The sequence below is a fragment of the Enoplosus armatus genome, chromosome 11, assembly GCF_043641665.1.
Source record: "Enoplosus armatus isolate fEnoArm2 chromosome 11, fEnoArm2.hap1, whole genome shotgun sequence".
NCBI lineage: Eukaryota > Metazoa > Chordata > Actinopteri > Centrarchiformes > Enoplosidae > Enoplosus > Enoplosus armatus.
Genome location: NC_092190.1, coordinates 9,771,626 through 9,789,943, shown reverse-complemented (window position 1 = coordinate 9,789,943; position 18,318 = coordinate 9,771,626). Strand labels below are relative to the sequence as shown.

General features: G+C 41.7%; 1 protein-coding gene across 1 annotated transcript; it reads right to left on the bottom strand.

The window, feature by feature from the left end:
* Window positions 1-2,486: 2,486 nt before the first annotated feature.
* On the bottom strand, window positions 2,487-17,816 carry LOC139292214 (immunoglobulin-like domain-containing receptor 2). The gene is made up of 9 exons (XM_070914439.1): window positions 17,711-17,816; window positions 13,549-13,878; window positions 12,507-12,626; window positions 7,822-7,968; window positions 7,553-7,714; window positions 7,116-7,229; window positions 5,650-5,851; window positions 4,044-4,713; window positions 2,487-3,098 (listed from the first exon to the last, which is right to left on the bottom strand). The coding sequence occupies exons 1-9, from the start codon at window positions 17,748-17,750 to the stop codon at window positions 3,063-3,065; spliced, it is 1,821 nt and encodes a 606-aa protein (XP_070770540.1). The 5' UTR covers window positions 17,751-17,816; the 3' UTR covers window positions 2,487-3,062.
* Between the last annotated feature and the right edge of the window lie 502 nt (window positions 17,817-18,318).

The window sequence follows — 18,318 nt, the reverse complement described above, 5'->3', positions numbered from 1 at the left end:
TTGAGATAATCAATCAGATAATCTGAGGGCAGAGTTAAACATACACATATGTTGAACATACAAATTAATAAATTTTATCTCTGCAGAAAGCACTCCCGTTCTTTTAGTCAGTCTCTTCTTTTGTAGTTTTTAATGGTCCAAAGTATGATAAGGAAAACACACAGCTTGATTAGCAAATTACTAATTTATTAATTAGTACTGTCATTGTTCTATTCTCTGCTGTGTTTTGAGTTCAGCGCCTCTGATGAGTTTATTCAAATGCTGTTTACATGGCAGATAAAATCATTCTTTATGTAAATGTCAACATCCAGTCCATCAATCTTACGGCTTTCTGGACCTCAGAAGTGTGTAAAAAAACAATTAAAGTAGAAGGAGTGAAGCTGGCATAATCAGAATAAATAGAATAGAAAGCAGATGAAGGTCAGCTCGTCTGTCACGATGGTTTTCATTCATTCGTTTATTCACAAACAGCCCGAGTGTAAAGTTCACTCTCAGGATGAGTCATGTTGGACGAGTGTTGGAGCTCTTTGTGCGAGGATGTTTACATTACTCTTATCCAGGACATGGACCCCAGCGAGCTCCATTGTTGACACAAAAATGCTCGCCTGAGCTGAACTCAAGTGCTGCTCTCAGCTCACTGCAGTGGGCTTGAAATCCTGTGAAAAATGCTGCATGGATGAAAAGCATTGCCATCACATCCGTGTCTGGCTCCACTCTGAACCTCAAGACATGCCAGTTAAATTCCTTCCTTATCAGTTTCTGGAGAGGACAGACACAACCTTTCGTTTTCTATGTCTCTATATCAAGTCTGAACAAAATATCTACTCTGTAATTTGTTTTAAAACGATACCAAATGTTCTTATGTTTTCTTTCTATCAACATTCAGTCTCATTTTGCTCTAAATAAACAGTGGAAACGTGCAGGGGCGGGGCCAGAGGTGCGGCCAGGGGTCGCATGAGCCAGGTGAGCCCGGCTTGTCACCACTGCCCCCCCCCCCCCCCCCTTCCAGAGCCTGAAGGTGATAGGTAGCTGGCTTGTTAGTATCATGGATGGATTACTGGACAGGACTACTGGGTACAGACAGGGCACAGGCCAGAGCCATTTCTTGTTGGAAAGTCAATCAAAGGACCAAAAAGACACAAACAACTACAAATAGACACAAAACGTCCACAAAGACTCGCAAAAAACTACAGAGTTGCAAAATGACAACAAATACACACAAAATGACTACAAATACACACAAAGCGACCACAAAGAGTCATACAATGGTTACAAGAGACACAAAACTGTTGTAATATGTAGTTCTGTAACGTTTTGAGATAATGATGTGCCATTTAATACTTTCTATAAACCTTTTAAAGCTCCAACACGCTTTACATGATAACGTGTGCTGACTGTGTGTAAACCTCTAGTGTTTATTTAGTTGTGTATATTTGATAAGCTACGATAAAAAAACACAGATTTTATTCAAGGTACACACACTCACACATATTGTCAAACATAATAACCACTCAAACATCAGAGTTTGTGACGACAGAAGTCAACAGGTATTTTACATCAGAATCATCTTGTCAAAACTGTTGAAATGCAAAATAAATTCAAGCCCGAGGACCAGCTGTTGTCATGTGTTGAGAACAAAATCACACCAAAATTAAAGGAGACTTACTAAGAAATTTCATAAATTGATTTGATCTCCCTATCATTAATTACATGTACACATCAAATTCTTTAGTGTTTACATTGTCGCAGTCTGTCTCCCTGTCCGTCCTCTCCAGCCACAGTTCTGTTCAGGTCCTTCAGTGCTATTCTCCTCTAGTCCACCAGATGTCCTCCAACTATCCCTCCTTTCCCCATCACCTGACTGCCCCACCCATCTACACACCTGCTCTCACTTCCCTCATCAGCCGCTCACCACTTCTACCAGTCTGTTCCTTTGTTCCTTGCCTTGTGTCTTTGCAGCTGTTACCTGCCTGTTTTGGACTTTGAACTTTCAGCCTGCTCCATTGAATTTGTTTTCCTGTTTTGAACTACTTTCCTGGTTTTAACCCTTGCCTGCTTCACTGTTCAGTAAGCCTTTGTACCCTTGGTTTTGATATTACATCATTTAATGTCTGACGACAGTACTGGATCTCATTATTTGGTAAAAATAAATGAATAAGTGTTGAGACTGCTGAGCAACATGACAAATGTACATATGTTTTTATCTGTGTAAGTGTGATGTCTTACTTCTCTAAAAGATATTATTGTGATGTATGTTGAACTGAAACGACCCATCAACACAAAATTAATCAGCCGTTAAATTTTTTTTAGGCAAAAAATCAATCCAAAAATTCTGTTTCCAGCTTCTCAAATGGGATGATTTGCTGCTTTTCTTTGTCTTATGTGACAGTGAACTGAATATCATTAAACAATCATTAGCTGCTGTGCGTATCTTCCAGCCGAGATAATAAAAATACATTCATGTGAGACAGTGAAGACTTCTTAGAGTTTTATTTATTCAAAAAGTATTTAAGCAGTGCAATTTGAAATCTGCAAAACAAAGTCAAGGTACAGTACTTACATGCAATATCAACAACAGACAAACACACAAATACAAAGTGAACCTGAGTCGCAGAGTACTGAGTGAGAAGAATGAAGTCTGTAGGAGAACACAAGACTGTGGCGTCCTGCTTCGTGTTAGAAAAGACCATTCTGAAATTGGCAGATAATTAAAAAAACATCTTGGCACTGGTTTAAGTAAATCCAGTCACTCAACTCATCAAACTCACACCACATACGTAACATCTGTAGACTACACATGCAGAAATACCCAGATATAATTCATGCACATGAGGAAAAACATCCTGTACTGACAGAAACGACTGCACATGCTGCTATGTGCAGGTTAGTTTCTCAGCGTTTTCCATCCACTACTGATGTTTTTTTTCGGTGCGGTTATTTCAGTGAGACGAGCCAGACTTCATGTGGCTGACGGCAGAACAGTTAGCCTCTCCTGCGTAGCGACAGGACGGTTTAAATGAATGGATTGGCAGTGCTGTGCGGGTCGAGGCTGGGAAACCTTGTCACACTATGAGAGAGTCCCTGCTCAGTGCAGTGCTCTGTTAAAGAAATACACCAAAAAGCCAGACGTTAGAGACTTTCATGCTAGGTTAGTCCAGCCTGGTGCCTGAGGCGTCCAAGTTTTGTTAAAATTCACAGAAATCATGCTGTAAGTAGTAATGACTGTGGTGAGCATTTGTAACACTGTGATGGTTGCAAGCGTGGCCAGATTATACAGTACATATCTGAGTTAAATCATACATTTGTAATTTCTTTTACTCAAAAAAATGTTACAGCTAAATAGATAAAATCATGTCAGAACAAAATTAAAATGATTCAGTGTTAAGACCATAAATCTTGTATGTACATGGCACAAGAGATGATCAGATTATGTACATAATACTGTAAAACACTTTCAAATGTCTAAGCATAAAGCTGCCGTTATTCTATTCTATTCTTATTGTCAACAAATCCCATGAAAAGACCAAAAACATCTCTCAGTATTTTCAGACGCCCCCAAGAGAAGGGACAACATTCAACAAAGGTCTCAGCTGGACTTGAACCGGGGATGTTGCAATTACCCTTGAGTCATTATGACATCTCATAGTTTTATTTCTTTTTTAAAGGCTAAGTAATCTCCTAAATCAGCTGGGCACTGCAGTTTTTAGAAAACGCTACTCAAACAGGAGTAAAGAGTGCATTTGCTGGGAACTCTATCTTCCTGTGCTGATGTGAGGAGAACAATTACGCTACTGGAAACTGTCGGTAAGTGCAACAGTGTGGCTCATTGATGTGTGTTTACTAGTTTATGGACAACGAGGAATAAGGAGGAACAACCTACATCAGGCTTTGGCTACACAGAACATTGGACGTGTCATGGGCTGTGTTGACAATAAGAAAAATGTAGAATATAGCCAGACTTATCCTGTGACTATTTACAGGATTTAGAGGCTCTTTCCTGAAGAGCTGAAGAGGAGTCCTTGTTCCTGCTACAAGTAACTCACCAGGTTTCGGCTCCTATCTCTCTCCTCTCTGCCCCCCTGTAGTGTTTGGGACATCCCCTGGTGGGGGCGGGTGTAAGAGAAAGGCCTCATGGCTGGTTCAGTGGTCCTGTATCGCTCTGATCTGGGAGGTTCTACAGTGCGGTACCGGTCTGTGGTCGGGGCAGCCCTGCGGTACCGCTCCGCCTCCCACTCACAGTACGGAGGCAAAGGGTCCTCCTCTTCTGGACGGTTGCTAGGCGACCGGCTGTAGTAACTGTCGCTGCCCTTTCCTCTGGAGCTGCCTTTAGAGGGAGTGTCACTGTCCTCGTCCAGTCTAGCAGCACCTCTGTCCCCTCCCCGCCCCCTCGCCTTGCTGTCCAGCACGCTGCTGAGGAAGGCGTCGTCGTATCCTTTGCTTTGGGGCGGTCGACAGGGGCGATCACTGTCCCACGTGTCCCTTCTCTTCTGGGGTAAAGGTGAGGGGCTGCGGCGGCCCCATCCTTCATCTTCATTTCTGTAGAAACGCCTGGGAGGGCTGTAATCCCGCTCGTAGGCACGGTCCGGAGGATGCTCAGCCCGACGACCACGGGAGCCGTAAGACCGGGCGAAGTCCTCCAGCTCGTCCAGAGAGCCGGTGCGCCCTCTTCTGCTTAACGTCTTTCTCTGCAGGTGCTCTGAGCGGGGGTTCCACCTACAACAAGAGCACACAACTCAGCACACAGTGACATGTACTAACAATATTACATTTTATTAATAGAGCACATAGTACTCAGACACTTTACATTAAAAAATAATCTTGAAAAATAAAAGACAATTGGTGGGTGGTGTGGAAGGAGCAAAGGGGGGGAGTGTGGTGGACTAGGAGGTAGGAAGGGACCTGGTTGTGGAGGGTTTTGTGAGTGAAGAGAGTTTGAAATGAATTTATTGTGGGACAAAGAAGCCAGTGAAGGTGCTGAAAGATGGGAGGGAGTAGATGATCAGTAGAGTTCTGGATATACAGTACTGAAGTTTATTGGAGGATGTATGTGGGGGACGGATCAGAGTTTCAGCAGCAGCGAAGGTGTTTTTCAAGTGGTAAAAGGAAGTTTTGCTAATGAGATTAGCGTGGTGTTTGAATGAAAGCTTGCTGTCGAAGATCACTCCAAGGACACGGATGTGCGGGGAACAGAAAACGTTTGTGTTTAGATGACTCGGCACCCAAGATTTCAGTGAGGCAGTTGGTCAGCGTGGAGTGAGTTGGAGATTCAATGGATATGTACAGCTGGACATCATCATAAAATCCAGCAAATATATGCCTGTAATATCTGTCGGTAAAGCTAAATATTGTAGCCTATGCAAGAGAGTGACCAGTTGTCCCAAATGTTGGGGGGGGGGGGGGGGGATGTTGAACTTCCTGGAAAACTACTACTTCCAGGAAAACAGTTCATCCTTAGTGGTGATGTCATGATGCACAGAGTGGATTTACCAAAAAGTTCAACCAAAAAGTAATTAGAGATTTTCTAACAATCCTCTGCTCCCTGACTGAGGTCACATTGAAGAACTAAATAATAAATAATACCATTTCATTGGACCTTTACCCTCCTCACACATAAACACATGCATGCAGTAAATAACACGGTAAGTAAACCTTCTGTCCAGCTCATCGTCTGAGTGGTTGCCTCTGTCCCGCCTGAGCCTTCGACTCTGTGTAGGTGGAGCTGCTCTCAGCACTGATTGGTCGTCGAGGTCTGCGATGGGAGGGAGTGCCTTCATCTGCACCGTCTGATAGGTATGTCTGAAGTCTGTATTTCCTCCATCATGAAGAGAGCTCAGCTCTGATAGGCTACTGGCTGTTGGGACAGACACATCAGTACAGCGACATCTTTGTCATAAAATTCATTTGGAAAACATTTTTCAGGTGTTTCAGAGTAAGACGAGGTCAGCTGGAAGCACTATGTAGGTGTTTGGGATAAGAGCATGATGACTACGACTATATAATTATGAGCACTGATTATAGCTGACTGCAAATTACTCAGAGCAGATATGTCTCATGTGCCACCTCAAACTACTGTCACAACCACTTAAAAGGATGAGTCTAGAGATGTTCCTTTTTCCTCATTGTCAACAAATACTATGAAAGGACCAAAACATAAAATGAATTGATCCCACTAACAACACTTTTACACTTACTAACATGTTGCCTGATACAGCTCCTCTGTGCCATAGACCTCCATTGTTGCCCAAAAACGATTACAAAACACATCAATGAGCCACACTGTTGCACTGGCTGACATGTTCCTTCAGTTTATTTTGCGTCAAATCTACATTCACCGTCCTCCTGCCATAAATACTCTCCACAGCACCAAATGTATATTAATCCACCGCTGAAAATAGTTATAATAGCTGTTTTAGTGAATTACTGAGCCTTTTTAATAAATAAACCTTTACACGTGTTTTTAGATCTTTTACATCTTCAGTAGGAACCAATGGCCTGAGAACTACAGACAGGCTGGTCGAAGTTGAGTGACGGACAAGGTGTTTTCATGGAATTTGTTGACACAAACAGATATCCCCAGTGAAATAAACCTAAAAATAAACTGACTACTAACAAACTTTGGAAACATTCTTTTTTGAAAGTGACCTTGGCATCATCACAATAATTACACTCTGAGATGTCCTGATACATAACATAGTGAACTAGGGGTCGTATCGTTATGACGATATGTACCGCGAGACTATATTAACAGCAGATATGTTTTTTTCTGATTTTAGCATAAATGTGATGAAGTACTTTGATTTGACAGGTATCTAATATGCTTATTATAAAACAATTGATTTTCCAAAAAACATATGAAACTGTGATGATGAATGAAATATATTCTGTGTGCGTGTCTTTACACCACAAATTAAATTGTGTAAAAAATAACCTTCCTTTTTGAAAATGAGGAGCATGTTTTTCTCATCTCAGTACAGATAGTTAGATGTTATGAAATGGATGTCAGGATTAGATGGAAACTAGCACTAGTTAATTTACACAAACCATGCACATAAAAGAGAAACACATCAACAGTCACACAGCCGCACAGATTCACAGCCTCATCTCTGCAGGCTTACGTTTGAGTGCAGCCATCTTGACAGAGGGAAACTGAGCCAGCTCCTTCTCTACGTAGCACAGAACTTTCATTGAGTCCTGGTCTGGACTGGCTTTCAGTCGATAACCACTGCGCACTGTGGACACACACACACACACACACACACACACACACACACGCACAGTATGTACACACACACACAGGCATACCCATGCAAGGAGACACACACATGTACGTGTCCAATGAACTTTCTTGCAAAGCAGAAACTAACAACCATACTCAAATATGTTAAATTAAATAACAAACATGCATGTTGCCCACAGACATCTCTGTCATTTCTACGGCTTCTATGAAGGTTAGAGACGGACTCGAGGATGAATGATGATAGATGAAATGATGGTTAGTCAAGTCAGCGTTTCTGAAAGGAAATAAATTATAAATTGTTTTGTTGACACTCACCTCCAGCCAGGTTATTCTCCACTGAGGGGAGAGAGGCAATCTTCGGGTCCACATGGGATGAAGGGGCAAGAGGAACCACTGTAGGTACACCAGGAATGTAGTAGGGATACACAGGAACCTGAGCCGGCGGTCCACTCTTTGCCATCTTTCCTGCCTCATATACTGCGTAGGAGAACAACGATTGATAGTGAGAACACACACACACACGGAACTTATAGTTAATAAATAATGTTTTTTAAGGAACTTGTGTAGTTGTTTGTGTTACTCACAGTGTCGTGGACAGCAGCAGGTATCAGGACAGCAGCAGCAGCTGACGTAGCAGCAGCAGGAGTGAGGACAACACTGGCACCAGCAGATCCCCAACAGTAACAGGACCAAGATGCTGCCCAGGACTACAGATCCCACAAACGCCCACTCTGGAATTAAGAAACACACACACATTATTCCTTCTACATTTCTGTAAGGCATGTTATGAGTTTCAGGTATTACAGAGACGTCTGTGAGTCCTTTATCTCCTAGATGTAACGATTAGATTTCTCTTGATCATGTTTTGGTCCTTCATTTGTTTCCTTTTGTCCCACAAACCCCCCTTCCTTTAAAATGTGGATACAAGACGTCTTTACTACAACTGGAAAAAACTTTATATACACTGCAAGGATCAGTCAATAAGTATCACAACACATGGACATCTTTTATTGCTCATGTAAAACAACTAAAGCACTTAACAGAATGATGAGCAAAATAACTGGTGTCCTGGTCCAAGTTGTGGGTGGATAACTGACATTTATCCAGGATGCTCTTAGCTGACTGACAGCAGGTGTGCTCCCCTCAAAAGATTACAAGAAAATTACAAGTTACAGGTTAGACTTAGAAATATGGCAACACTTACTGACAACCTCCAACGTCATAAACACACTATACTTAAAGGACAATCCTGGGTTTTTACAACTTGGCTTGTATTTTCATATCATTCCGCCTGATAATAAAATAATCACGTTAATTGCTGAGGTCTGACAATGTCAGCGTCATCCCTAAAAAGTTTGACTAAAAGTCCAACAGGGTGAGAAACAAGAACAGTCAGGCGATCACACAAGTTTAACTCAACTTAATTTAGAAGTGATAATGAAGGCGAATGGTAAAAATATCACAAAAACGTCCACCGTAAGCAGGCATCACAGTTTGCGGACCGATTTCCTGGTTAAACTTTGACTTGCTGTAGTAGCCGTAGTTGTGCGCTCACACAACAGGGTGCACCTGCTTCTGGTTTCACCTCCAGATCTCAGCAACTACTTTCGTGATTACAAGGTTATAATAAAAAAAATCAAGTTATAATAAACCAGAATGTTCCTTTTAAAACCATGCAGATGTTTCTGCCTCCCCTTCAATGAAGCATCCAGAGACACAGAGTACAAAAAAGGAAACTTCAGGCAAACTCTTGGGAACTCTGAATGACTCTTATCCATCATCACATCTCTAAAGCATCTAGACCCTAACAACACACTTCCTCAGGGTGTGCCGAGAAGCAAAATCCATTCAAAACCCCACGGTAAGTCAACATACATCCCCTGTGGAACTTAAATCATGACCAGAGGGGGAGGAAAGGATAAGAACTGTGACTCTGTGTATTTTTCCTTCATGTAGCTTCAATAACTGACTGTATGTAACTTCAGGTTGGGTTAGACGCTCTCTCAACAGGGCTGTCAGTTACTTTCTGTACATTTACCGTCAGATCAAGGTTCAGTGTCAACACAGGCTCATGAATATACATTCGTTAGTCAAAGAGGGTTTTGATTGGTCAGTGAGAATTAAACATTAGGAGGCATTAGGGAAGCTAGAAGATGGCAGGCAGCGAGACAATAGTGCAGGTGAGGCGCCGTACCTGGCATAATCTCCACATCAAACTCAGGTAGGAGATCGTCCTGCTGACCTGTCCTGCCTGCAGAGAGAGGGAGAGCACAGGTGAAGGCCGGCAGAGCAAGCAGAAAGCAAGAGTCAAAAGGTCAGGCAAATCAGAAAATTTGGTAGCAGAGTGGATGATTCACGGTCATGCACTAATGGAGAAACTGAAGGGACAAAGTTTTTACACAACCAAAATCAGAAAATACACAGTAACAACGCATTAATCTTCCAATTCATGTAGAAATAAATGTACCTGCCCACTTCAATTTGAAAATTATTAATCTTTTGATATGCTGTCATGGTGATGAATGAGGACAATTTTAGCCATGCTAGCGGCCATGCTAGCAGCCTCGACAACTGTTGGATGGATTGCCATGAAATTTTGTAAAGACATTCATGGTCCCCAGAGGATAAATATTAATGATCTTGATTATTCCCTGACTTTTCCTCTAGCGCCACCATGAGGTTGATATCTTCAGTCAGATGTCTCAACAATTACTGAATACGTACGTCTTGAAATTTGGCGCAGACATTCATGTTCCCATCAGGATGAATTGTAATAACTTTGATAATCTAGACGAAGACTTAAGCTTCTAAGCATCTAACCTATAATGGTGAACATTATAAACATCAGCATGTTAGCATTGTCATTGTGCGCATGTTAGCATGCTGATATTAGCATTTAGCTCAAAACACCACTGTGCCTAAGTCCAGCCTCACAGAGCTGCTAGCTTGACTGTAGACTCTTGTAATCACATGAATGATATGTTGTGGTGTCCAGAGTCCATGCTACTAAATCATGATGCCATAGAGTTTCTTAGAAGTGTTTTCAGAAATACTAACCTGTGAACATGAACATAAGTCATGTGAGTCAGAGTTCAGAGTTCAAGACGCACTTTACTTTGACTCTAATTTTAGCAGGAAGCCAGCTGTATTATATTTCTGTAATGAGGTGCACACACATGTGCCTCCCTCTAAAGACTGCACACAAATTAGTGAATGCACATGCCGACGTACAAACATGCTACATGCACACGGACACACAGAGAGGCAGTGTGAGGACAAAGAGGGGGTTTTGGGAACGGGGGGCACATAACGATTCTAGGACAGCTTTCCATGGGAGCTCATGAGAAGAAGGTCACACAAGCTGTATGGTTGTGAAACAATGTCTTCTTTGTGCTTCATATACAAGATAAACAGGTCAAAGAAGATTCAAAGGCAGCTAGAAAACTGTAAAATAAAGAAAAATAAAGGGACTACAACAGGTGTGCTGAGACTGAGACACAACAGGTGTTCATGTATGTGGTTATCATGAGGTGTCTATAATTACAGTAAAGAGCAGTCACTGTCTGACTGCAGGGATAGACTAAACAGCCACTGGCTCCAGAGTTTGCTGAGTAGACTGTTACTATGGAGGGGGGGAAAAAACAGTGTACCCTTCCCACCTGATAAAAAAAGTAATCTTGGTTCCCTGGCCTGGCACACTCATCTACATACCATGAAGCTCAGTAACACTGAGAAACCTGAGAGAGCCGAGGAGCTATGCAGCCCTGAGAGGGAGGGAGGCAGTGAGAGATGCAGGAATGAGTAATGGAGGAGTACAGAGATTTTGCAAGACAAAAGGGAGAGGAAAGGGAGTGAACGTCAGAGAAAAATTAATCCAAAAGAAAAAATAAACCAGAGATTAGAGAGGTGGCGAGAGAAGAAACACCACAACTTTGTTGAAAGGAATACTTTTTGGGAAATAGATCAGTTGCTTTCTTGCTGAGAGTTAGGTGAGAAGATTGACGTCACTGTCGTGTATGTACGCTTAGCTTAGCATAGCATAAAGACTGGAAGCAGGGGGAAACAGCTAGCTGACATGTTGTATCTCGTTCGTTTAATTCGTACAAAATCAGAAGTTTAAAATCAAGAATTTGTGTTTTTGTGGGAGGTTATGTTCAGACTTTTTATGGTTTAAACAAACAAGGTATAACGTGTTAATCAGGGAGCTTTGGAAGTGCTGGTATGAGGAGCTGGGCTAGGTGTTTCTAGTCTTTACTGCTAAGATAAGCTAACTGGCTGCTGTCATTAGCTTGATATTGAGCCGACAGACATCAATCTTGTCTTCTAATTCTCTCAAACTATTACTTTCAATTTTAGTATATAAAACTGGCACTGAAGTGGTTTTACACACTGTCTAATTCCAACTTGTCAATGTCACAAAAAATCTACTACCAAAACCCAGTGTAGTCTTGTTATTCTCACACATTTAATCCCCCCCCCCCCCCATCTCTCCTGTGAGCTGATTATAATCAGATTAGTGCTCAGTGGAGGAGGGCTGTATGAATGAGCAGACGTTAATACTACAAGCACATCGGGTTAGTCAAACTTAAAGGAAACCATTTTGGGTAACATTCGGATCACATTGTTGTGAGAGTTTAGCCTGCCCCCTTTTTTTTCTGCGTCTCTCCCTCTCTTCATGTCTACACCAGCAGCAACCCTTAAAATGCCCCAGTCTCCTCTTAAAAAGCACGTTGCTATGGTAACAGCTTAAGGAGTGGCTTTGGCAACAACAGTCTGCACAATTTCTCTCACTGAATGGACACGCTGTTTCAAGTTTCATTGACAGAAGACGGTGAATCTCTGACCTTCAGCACTGAAATATTTGGGTGGGTGTGAGGAGCCTTGTATAATCATTAATCAGCAACAAATGATCACACACACACACACTGTTATACAGCTGATCATATCATCACAGCTGTCCCTGTGTCTAACTGAAGATGTACCTAAAGTCGACCAGTCCAGCCGAGTCCAACCCTCAGTCAACCCTGTGAAGTGAACCGCTGGCTAAATCATGTAAAGAGGCTAACATCATTTGGCCGTCTCCATGGAAACTGTTGTAAAGACACTTGGGAACGCTGAGCAACAAAGAGACTGTTTCTAAAGCCTTTGCTAACATATAGAAAGAAACTTCACTGAGCTTAATATGAAGCCAAACAAACAAGCGAGCCAGCCGATCGCGATGAGGCTCGAAGTTCCTTTTGAGTCTTGAAATATGTAAGTGTGGGCATACCGAGCACCAGTAACTCCAGCTGGGCCTCATTCTTCCCCTCCAGATCATCAGCAATGACGACTTTACAGAAGTACACTCCACTGTCGCCCCACTGCAGCTCCCCAATACGCAGGTCTGCTCCTGCAAAGAGGCGGGAAACAAGGTTATATGTGCTGTAAGAGGTGAGCGTTGACAACAACCTGACTAAAATGACTTGGTTTCTGACATTCATCTAAATGTATAAACAGTTTTTGGGTGCAGAACACATTGACACCTGCGCAGTTATGTATGAATATGTTTCAGTACCGATATCAAAACTTATATTTTTTAATAAGTATTATCATGTTTTTCTACATAACCCTTTTTTACATTTAACAAAAGAAGCCAAACGTTAAAAGTTGTTGAAACACAACCACCTGCACAAGAACTTTGCCTAAATGAAATAGTCGAAAATCAGAAACTACTGATCAATGAATAAGTAAAAAAGACTGATGCCAGCTTTCAGTACTTGACAAATTTCTATACGCCGCGCTATGGACACCTTTTGGTTGGTACCAGAAGCATTGAGGTTTGAGATGCAGTCCTAATGAACTCATCTGTAGCTGGACACTTTACAGCAAGTGACGTGTATCTAATCTTGTAACTGTTCATGTTTTTGTCATCTGCACAGACAAAACTAAATATATACATGTGAAAAACAAAACAATACTATTTAAAACAGAATTCAGTGATCACCACCATATATTAATTTCTCAATCATTATTTTTTTTACTGTATTAAAGGACGACATGAGGCCATCATTGAACGTGGTACGTTCCACTGACACATTTGGATAGAAGACGGGTGTTTTGACTTGATAAGGCTTGAGGTTTAACAAGGAGTCAACATGAATAGGAGTGAGAGCGGGGGGGGGGGGGGGGGGGGGTTGTGATCATGTGTGTGACTCTTTTGTGAGACAAAGACAGGAAACACAAAGCACATCAGCTCTGACTCCTCAGAGCAAACAGCTGCAGCAGCCTTTTCTCCTAAATTCATAACTTTAGGATAAAAATGATGACATTACTGTTTACGATGGCGATGTCTCTGCCTTTGTAGTGCTCAGCCAGCGTCATGGAGGCTCCCTGCGCCGAGGCCACAACCCGAACTGTGCGGCTGCTGTCGGAGCATTCCAGGTGGGACGTGGCACCCAGCTCAGAGGCCTGGACGCCCAGACTCTCCGGCAGGGTGAAGGACTCTCGTGTGCGGTCTCGACAGTAGGACTTGTACCACCACTGCACCACCGGGGTCTGAGTGGAGGCCGTTTGGTACTGACACGGGAGGACCACGGACTGGAAGAGCATCGCAAACCGCTGCTTCTCCCGCACTGTGACATGCACACCATCACACGCACACACTGACCGACAAAACAAACAGAGAGGAAGAAAATGGGAATGAGTAAAAATGAAAATGTCACTCTTTAAAAAAATATACACACATGCAGTATATATATATATATATATATATATATATATATATATATATATATATATACATTTTGTCTTCAGTTAGCCATGCAAATGTTACTCTAAGATGTGTGCTGAAAACTTCAAACACAGCATTGTTATCAACATTGAGAAATACCATGTTCACCTAATTAACCCACAGTAATTAAAACCAGGCACCTGCACATAGAGTCTATTCACTCATTTTAGTCCATTAGAGGGGAAAATCACTGAGTCTAGGGCTGCAACTAATGATTTTTCTCACTATCGATTTACATGTAAATCATTTTTTGATTAATCGATTAATCCTATAGACTATAGCCCAAGGTGACATCAAATTGCATTTTTTGTCCAACCAACAGTTTAAAACCCAAAGATATTCAGTTTACAATCATATAAAACCAGCTAATGAATAGGTTCATCCCTGACTGAGTTGCCAGTTTATTAGGTACACATATTTGAATTAATGCAGCATAATACAGTGGTCCTGCAATAAATCCTCCCTTCATGAAGGTTATAATGTTCAGTTTTTCTTGAAACTGTTTTAGGTTTTGAGTCAACATTATGATTATTTTAGAGATGGACATTTGTGGTGCTGTTGAATTGGGTTATATCAGGAGCAGTTTATAGTAATTCATCAGTTAATGGCGTTCATTGTGTTAATCGTATGTAAAATGACAGAAAAATGATGAATGAATAATTTCCTAAATCCCAAGTTGACGTTTCTTTAATGTCCTGTTTTGTCCAACAAACAGTTCAAAACCTAAAGACACTCAGTTTACTATCAAACAAGCAAATCTTCACAACACAATTTAGAGGCTGGAATTTTTGCTTGAAAATCCAAATAGTTGAGGATTATCTTTCTGTTGATGGACTAAAATATAAATCATCATTTCAGCTCTAGTTTCTAGTCATATTTAGTCCACCCTCATTAACATTAATGGAGGTGGACAAACCATTGCAGGACTGTTGTATTAAACTGCATTAGTTTTAGCTGAGTGTTGACAAAAACTGTTTAAAAGCAGGAAAAGGATGACATCTTGATCACAGAAGAAACAGCTGTGCCTCTTCTTTGTCTGTGCGAATGATGAATGTGCGAGTGTGGGGGACGACACCTGGGAGATATTTCGGATCGTATCAAACCAGGAGCAAAGACAGGAACAGAGATTAGGTGTGTGGAGGGGGGGGGCTCCTCTGTTGCTCGGTACCAGGGTCAGGAAGGTTAAATTCCAGTGTGTGTGTGTGTGTGTGTGTGTGTGTGTCGGGGGGGGGGGGGGGGGGGAGTCTGGGGAGGCCTGTGGAGAGGCAGGGGGTAATCATCACAGAGGGAGGGGATGGAGAGGTTGGACGCTCGTGGGTGCTTTCTGTTAGTCATGTTAAGTCTAGGTGGGGCAGGAACTCGCTCTAAACATTTACCAGAAGACAGGAAATCAAAACAAAAGCAAGTCCACCAGCCTGCCTCTCCTTAGGGCCGTATCTAAAATCTAAAATGGACGCTTTTCCTGGTTTCCCTCTAATTTGAGTGCCTGTCTGCTTATTCCTAGGCCACCATTACAACTGCAACTAAGAGTTATTTTCAATCCATTTAAATGAATCCATGAAGTATTCAGTGTATGAAATGTTGGAAAACAATGAAAAGAAAATGCCCATCACAGTTTCTCCAAGGTGATGTCTTCAGATGTTTTGTCTGACTAATAGTCCAAATCACAAAGACCTTCAGTTTACAATCATATAAAACAGACAAAAGCAGTAAATCCTCACATTTGAGAAGCTGAAACCAGAGAATGGTTTTCATGTTCCCTTGAAAAATGACTGAAACTAATAATAGATTATCAAAATTGTTGCCAATTATTTCTCTGTCTGTCGACTAATCAACTAATCGTTTCAGCTCAAACCTAAATCAGGTCGTTTTAATGAATACTGAGTCCAGACAGATGAGCATCATCAGGTTTCTTCTTCTACACTTTAAGCGCACATTTCTAAGTACAGTGATGGTGGGGATGAAGCCAAATGATATTTACAGAGAACAAGAGGAGGGGTGACTGAGCTCCTAAATTCCTCCCACGAAAGAGCTGTGGTCTTCCCTTTGTTTCTTTTTTTCATGGACCAGTCCATTGTTAGGACTGTGCTGAAACCCCCCTCCTCCTCCTCTGTCCCAGTTGAGGAGCTGAGAGGGGGAGGAGGTCACACACTCCCAACCAATGGGAGTATCTGGAATCCTCCAGCTGGGTGTGAACCGACCAATTAACTGCTCGAGATTTAAACCGAACCGTTACTCCATGAATGCCATCAGTCTGAGGTGAGAGGAGGTTTGGATAAACAAACAGAGAAACTGCTGGATGCGTTATGGCCAAGCCTCAAAGTGTTAACTATTGTTTATATTGTTTATGAGGTTCACATCAGGTGTGACTCACTTCTGCCTCTGTAACCTGTTAATGAACAGGTTACAGAGGCAGCAGACAGTCTCCTCCTCCACCTGCACACAGACTGAAGGCCTCATTTCAGTGTTGCACCACCTTTTAAAACAAGTGTGTGGCCACAAATGTATTCCAGGTCAAAGCTCTGCGGCTGGACGCTGCATGTTTCCTGAACACGGTCGGACTGTTTCCTCTCCAAAGCTGTCACATTTCCTGCTTTTACTGAGTCGTACATTCCTTCACATTGACTCATTAGTCCAACAATAAAAACACTGATAAGACTGAATATAGTCTCCATGTTTGATAAATGATTTCAATGCAACACTCAGAAAGTGTGTGAAAAGTTTGTGAAGCGAGCATTTTTGTCAGGAGTGCTTTGCTCACAGATGAACTCACAGATCACTGGTACATCTTGAGACCTGATGAGCACTTTGTGGTCTCTAAATGTAGTTTTAAAGGTTTAAATTATAGTACAGGCATAATACAGGGCTGCAACGTTTATTTCCAGTTTAGAATGAATCTGCCAATAATATTCTTGATTAATAACTTTATCATTTTGTCTATAAAGATTTCATAAAATAGTGAAAAATGCTGGTTGTAATCTCCAATAGCCCGAGGTGATGTATCTAAATAACTTGTTTTATGTGATCAACACTCTAAAACTCAACAATATTCATTTTACTATCATGAATTACGAAGAAAAGCATCAAATCCTCGCATTTGAGAACCTGAGACCAGAGAATTTCACATCTTTGCTTGAAAAATGACTAAAACCATGAAACGATTATCAAAATAGTTGTAGATAAATTTTCTGTCGATCCACTAATTGATTAATCGACTAATCGTTGCAGCTCTACCATAGTATATTGTACCTTTAAAGTCCTGCTCTACCATTAAACATTGTACTTTAAAATATACAATTACACTTTAACATAGTAAACGGCAGTAGTGTACAACACATATAGGCCTGTAACAGCAAAGTCCCTAGGGAATATTACTGTCATATCTGAGGAGGTAAAGTAAACTATAAAGTACAATAACGCAATATTAAACAGACACTTACAGTGTCCCAGATTATTACCGTTAGGGTTGTCCCATGAACCCCTCATGTGTTATAAACGGGGCAAACCATCACTATAATGGCGCATCCATCTCGCTTAACTCACCCAAATGGAAATATAAAACAAAACGAAGCACTTTATTAAGTCCTATGTACACAGATACGTCTGTGTAATAGCTCATAGAGGATCAACCTGTTGCGCTGCTGCCGTAAAGACGACACATTTTAGAGAAGAAGACGTGTTTTAATGAAGAGAACAAGACTTACCTGATGCTCCCAGTAAAATAAGCAGCCGGTAAAAGTTCATTATAGAGTCCTTTTTTACAGTAAAGTGCAGTTTATCCGCATGTTGGAGCTTCTCGTTGTCCGCTAACTGCTGCTGCCGCTAACAAACAGACTGCGACTAACGGGACTGTACCACTTCACACAGAGGTGAGTCCCGGCACAAACACGGCTCTCAAACACCGACTACCCCTCCGCTGCTGTCTCTATAAAACATGAGGTTAGTGCAGTTGTTTCTTTAGTTCATCTTCTGGAGGCTAATTGTAATGTTCTGCAGCGGGTGTAGCAGCAGTGCATACCGGGAAAAGTAGAGAGGTCTGCCCGGTGAGGAGGTGGAGGTGGAGGGGTGGGGGTGGGGGGTGCAGCCCGGTCATGAAATCAGGTCAGACTTGTGAGTTTTGAGGAATTTTACTGCACACTAAAGGGCAACATTTGACCCACTTTCTTTATTGAACTCGATTTGATTTTGCTTCATATTACCTTACCTTCAAGGGAAATCATTTATCGTTCAAAAACATTAACAAAAAGTTGCACACTAAGATGTTACAAATGATCACTTTAAGTAAAACAAAAAAATCAATTCAATATAAACT

Excerpts from the sequence above, each read along its gene's own strand:
- LOC139292214 (XM_070914439.1), bottom strand. The coding sequence starts at position 17,750 with ATGAACTTTTACCGGCTGCTTATTTTACTGGGAGCATCAG. Across the intron at positions 13,879-17,710 it reads TATTTTACTGGGAGCATCAG|TGTGTGCGTGTGATGGTGTG; the intron begins GTAAGTCTTGTT and ends TTTGTCGGTCAG. Across the intron at positions 3,099-4,043 it reads GAGATAGGAGCCGAAACCTG|AGCACTGCACTGAGCAGGGA; the intron begins GTGAGTTACTTG and ends TTTCTTTAACAG.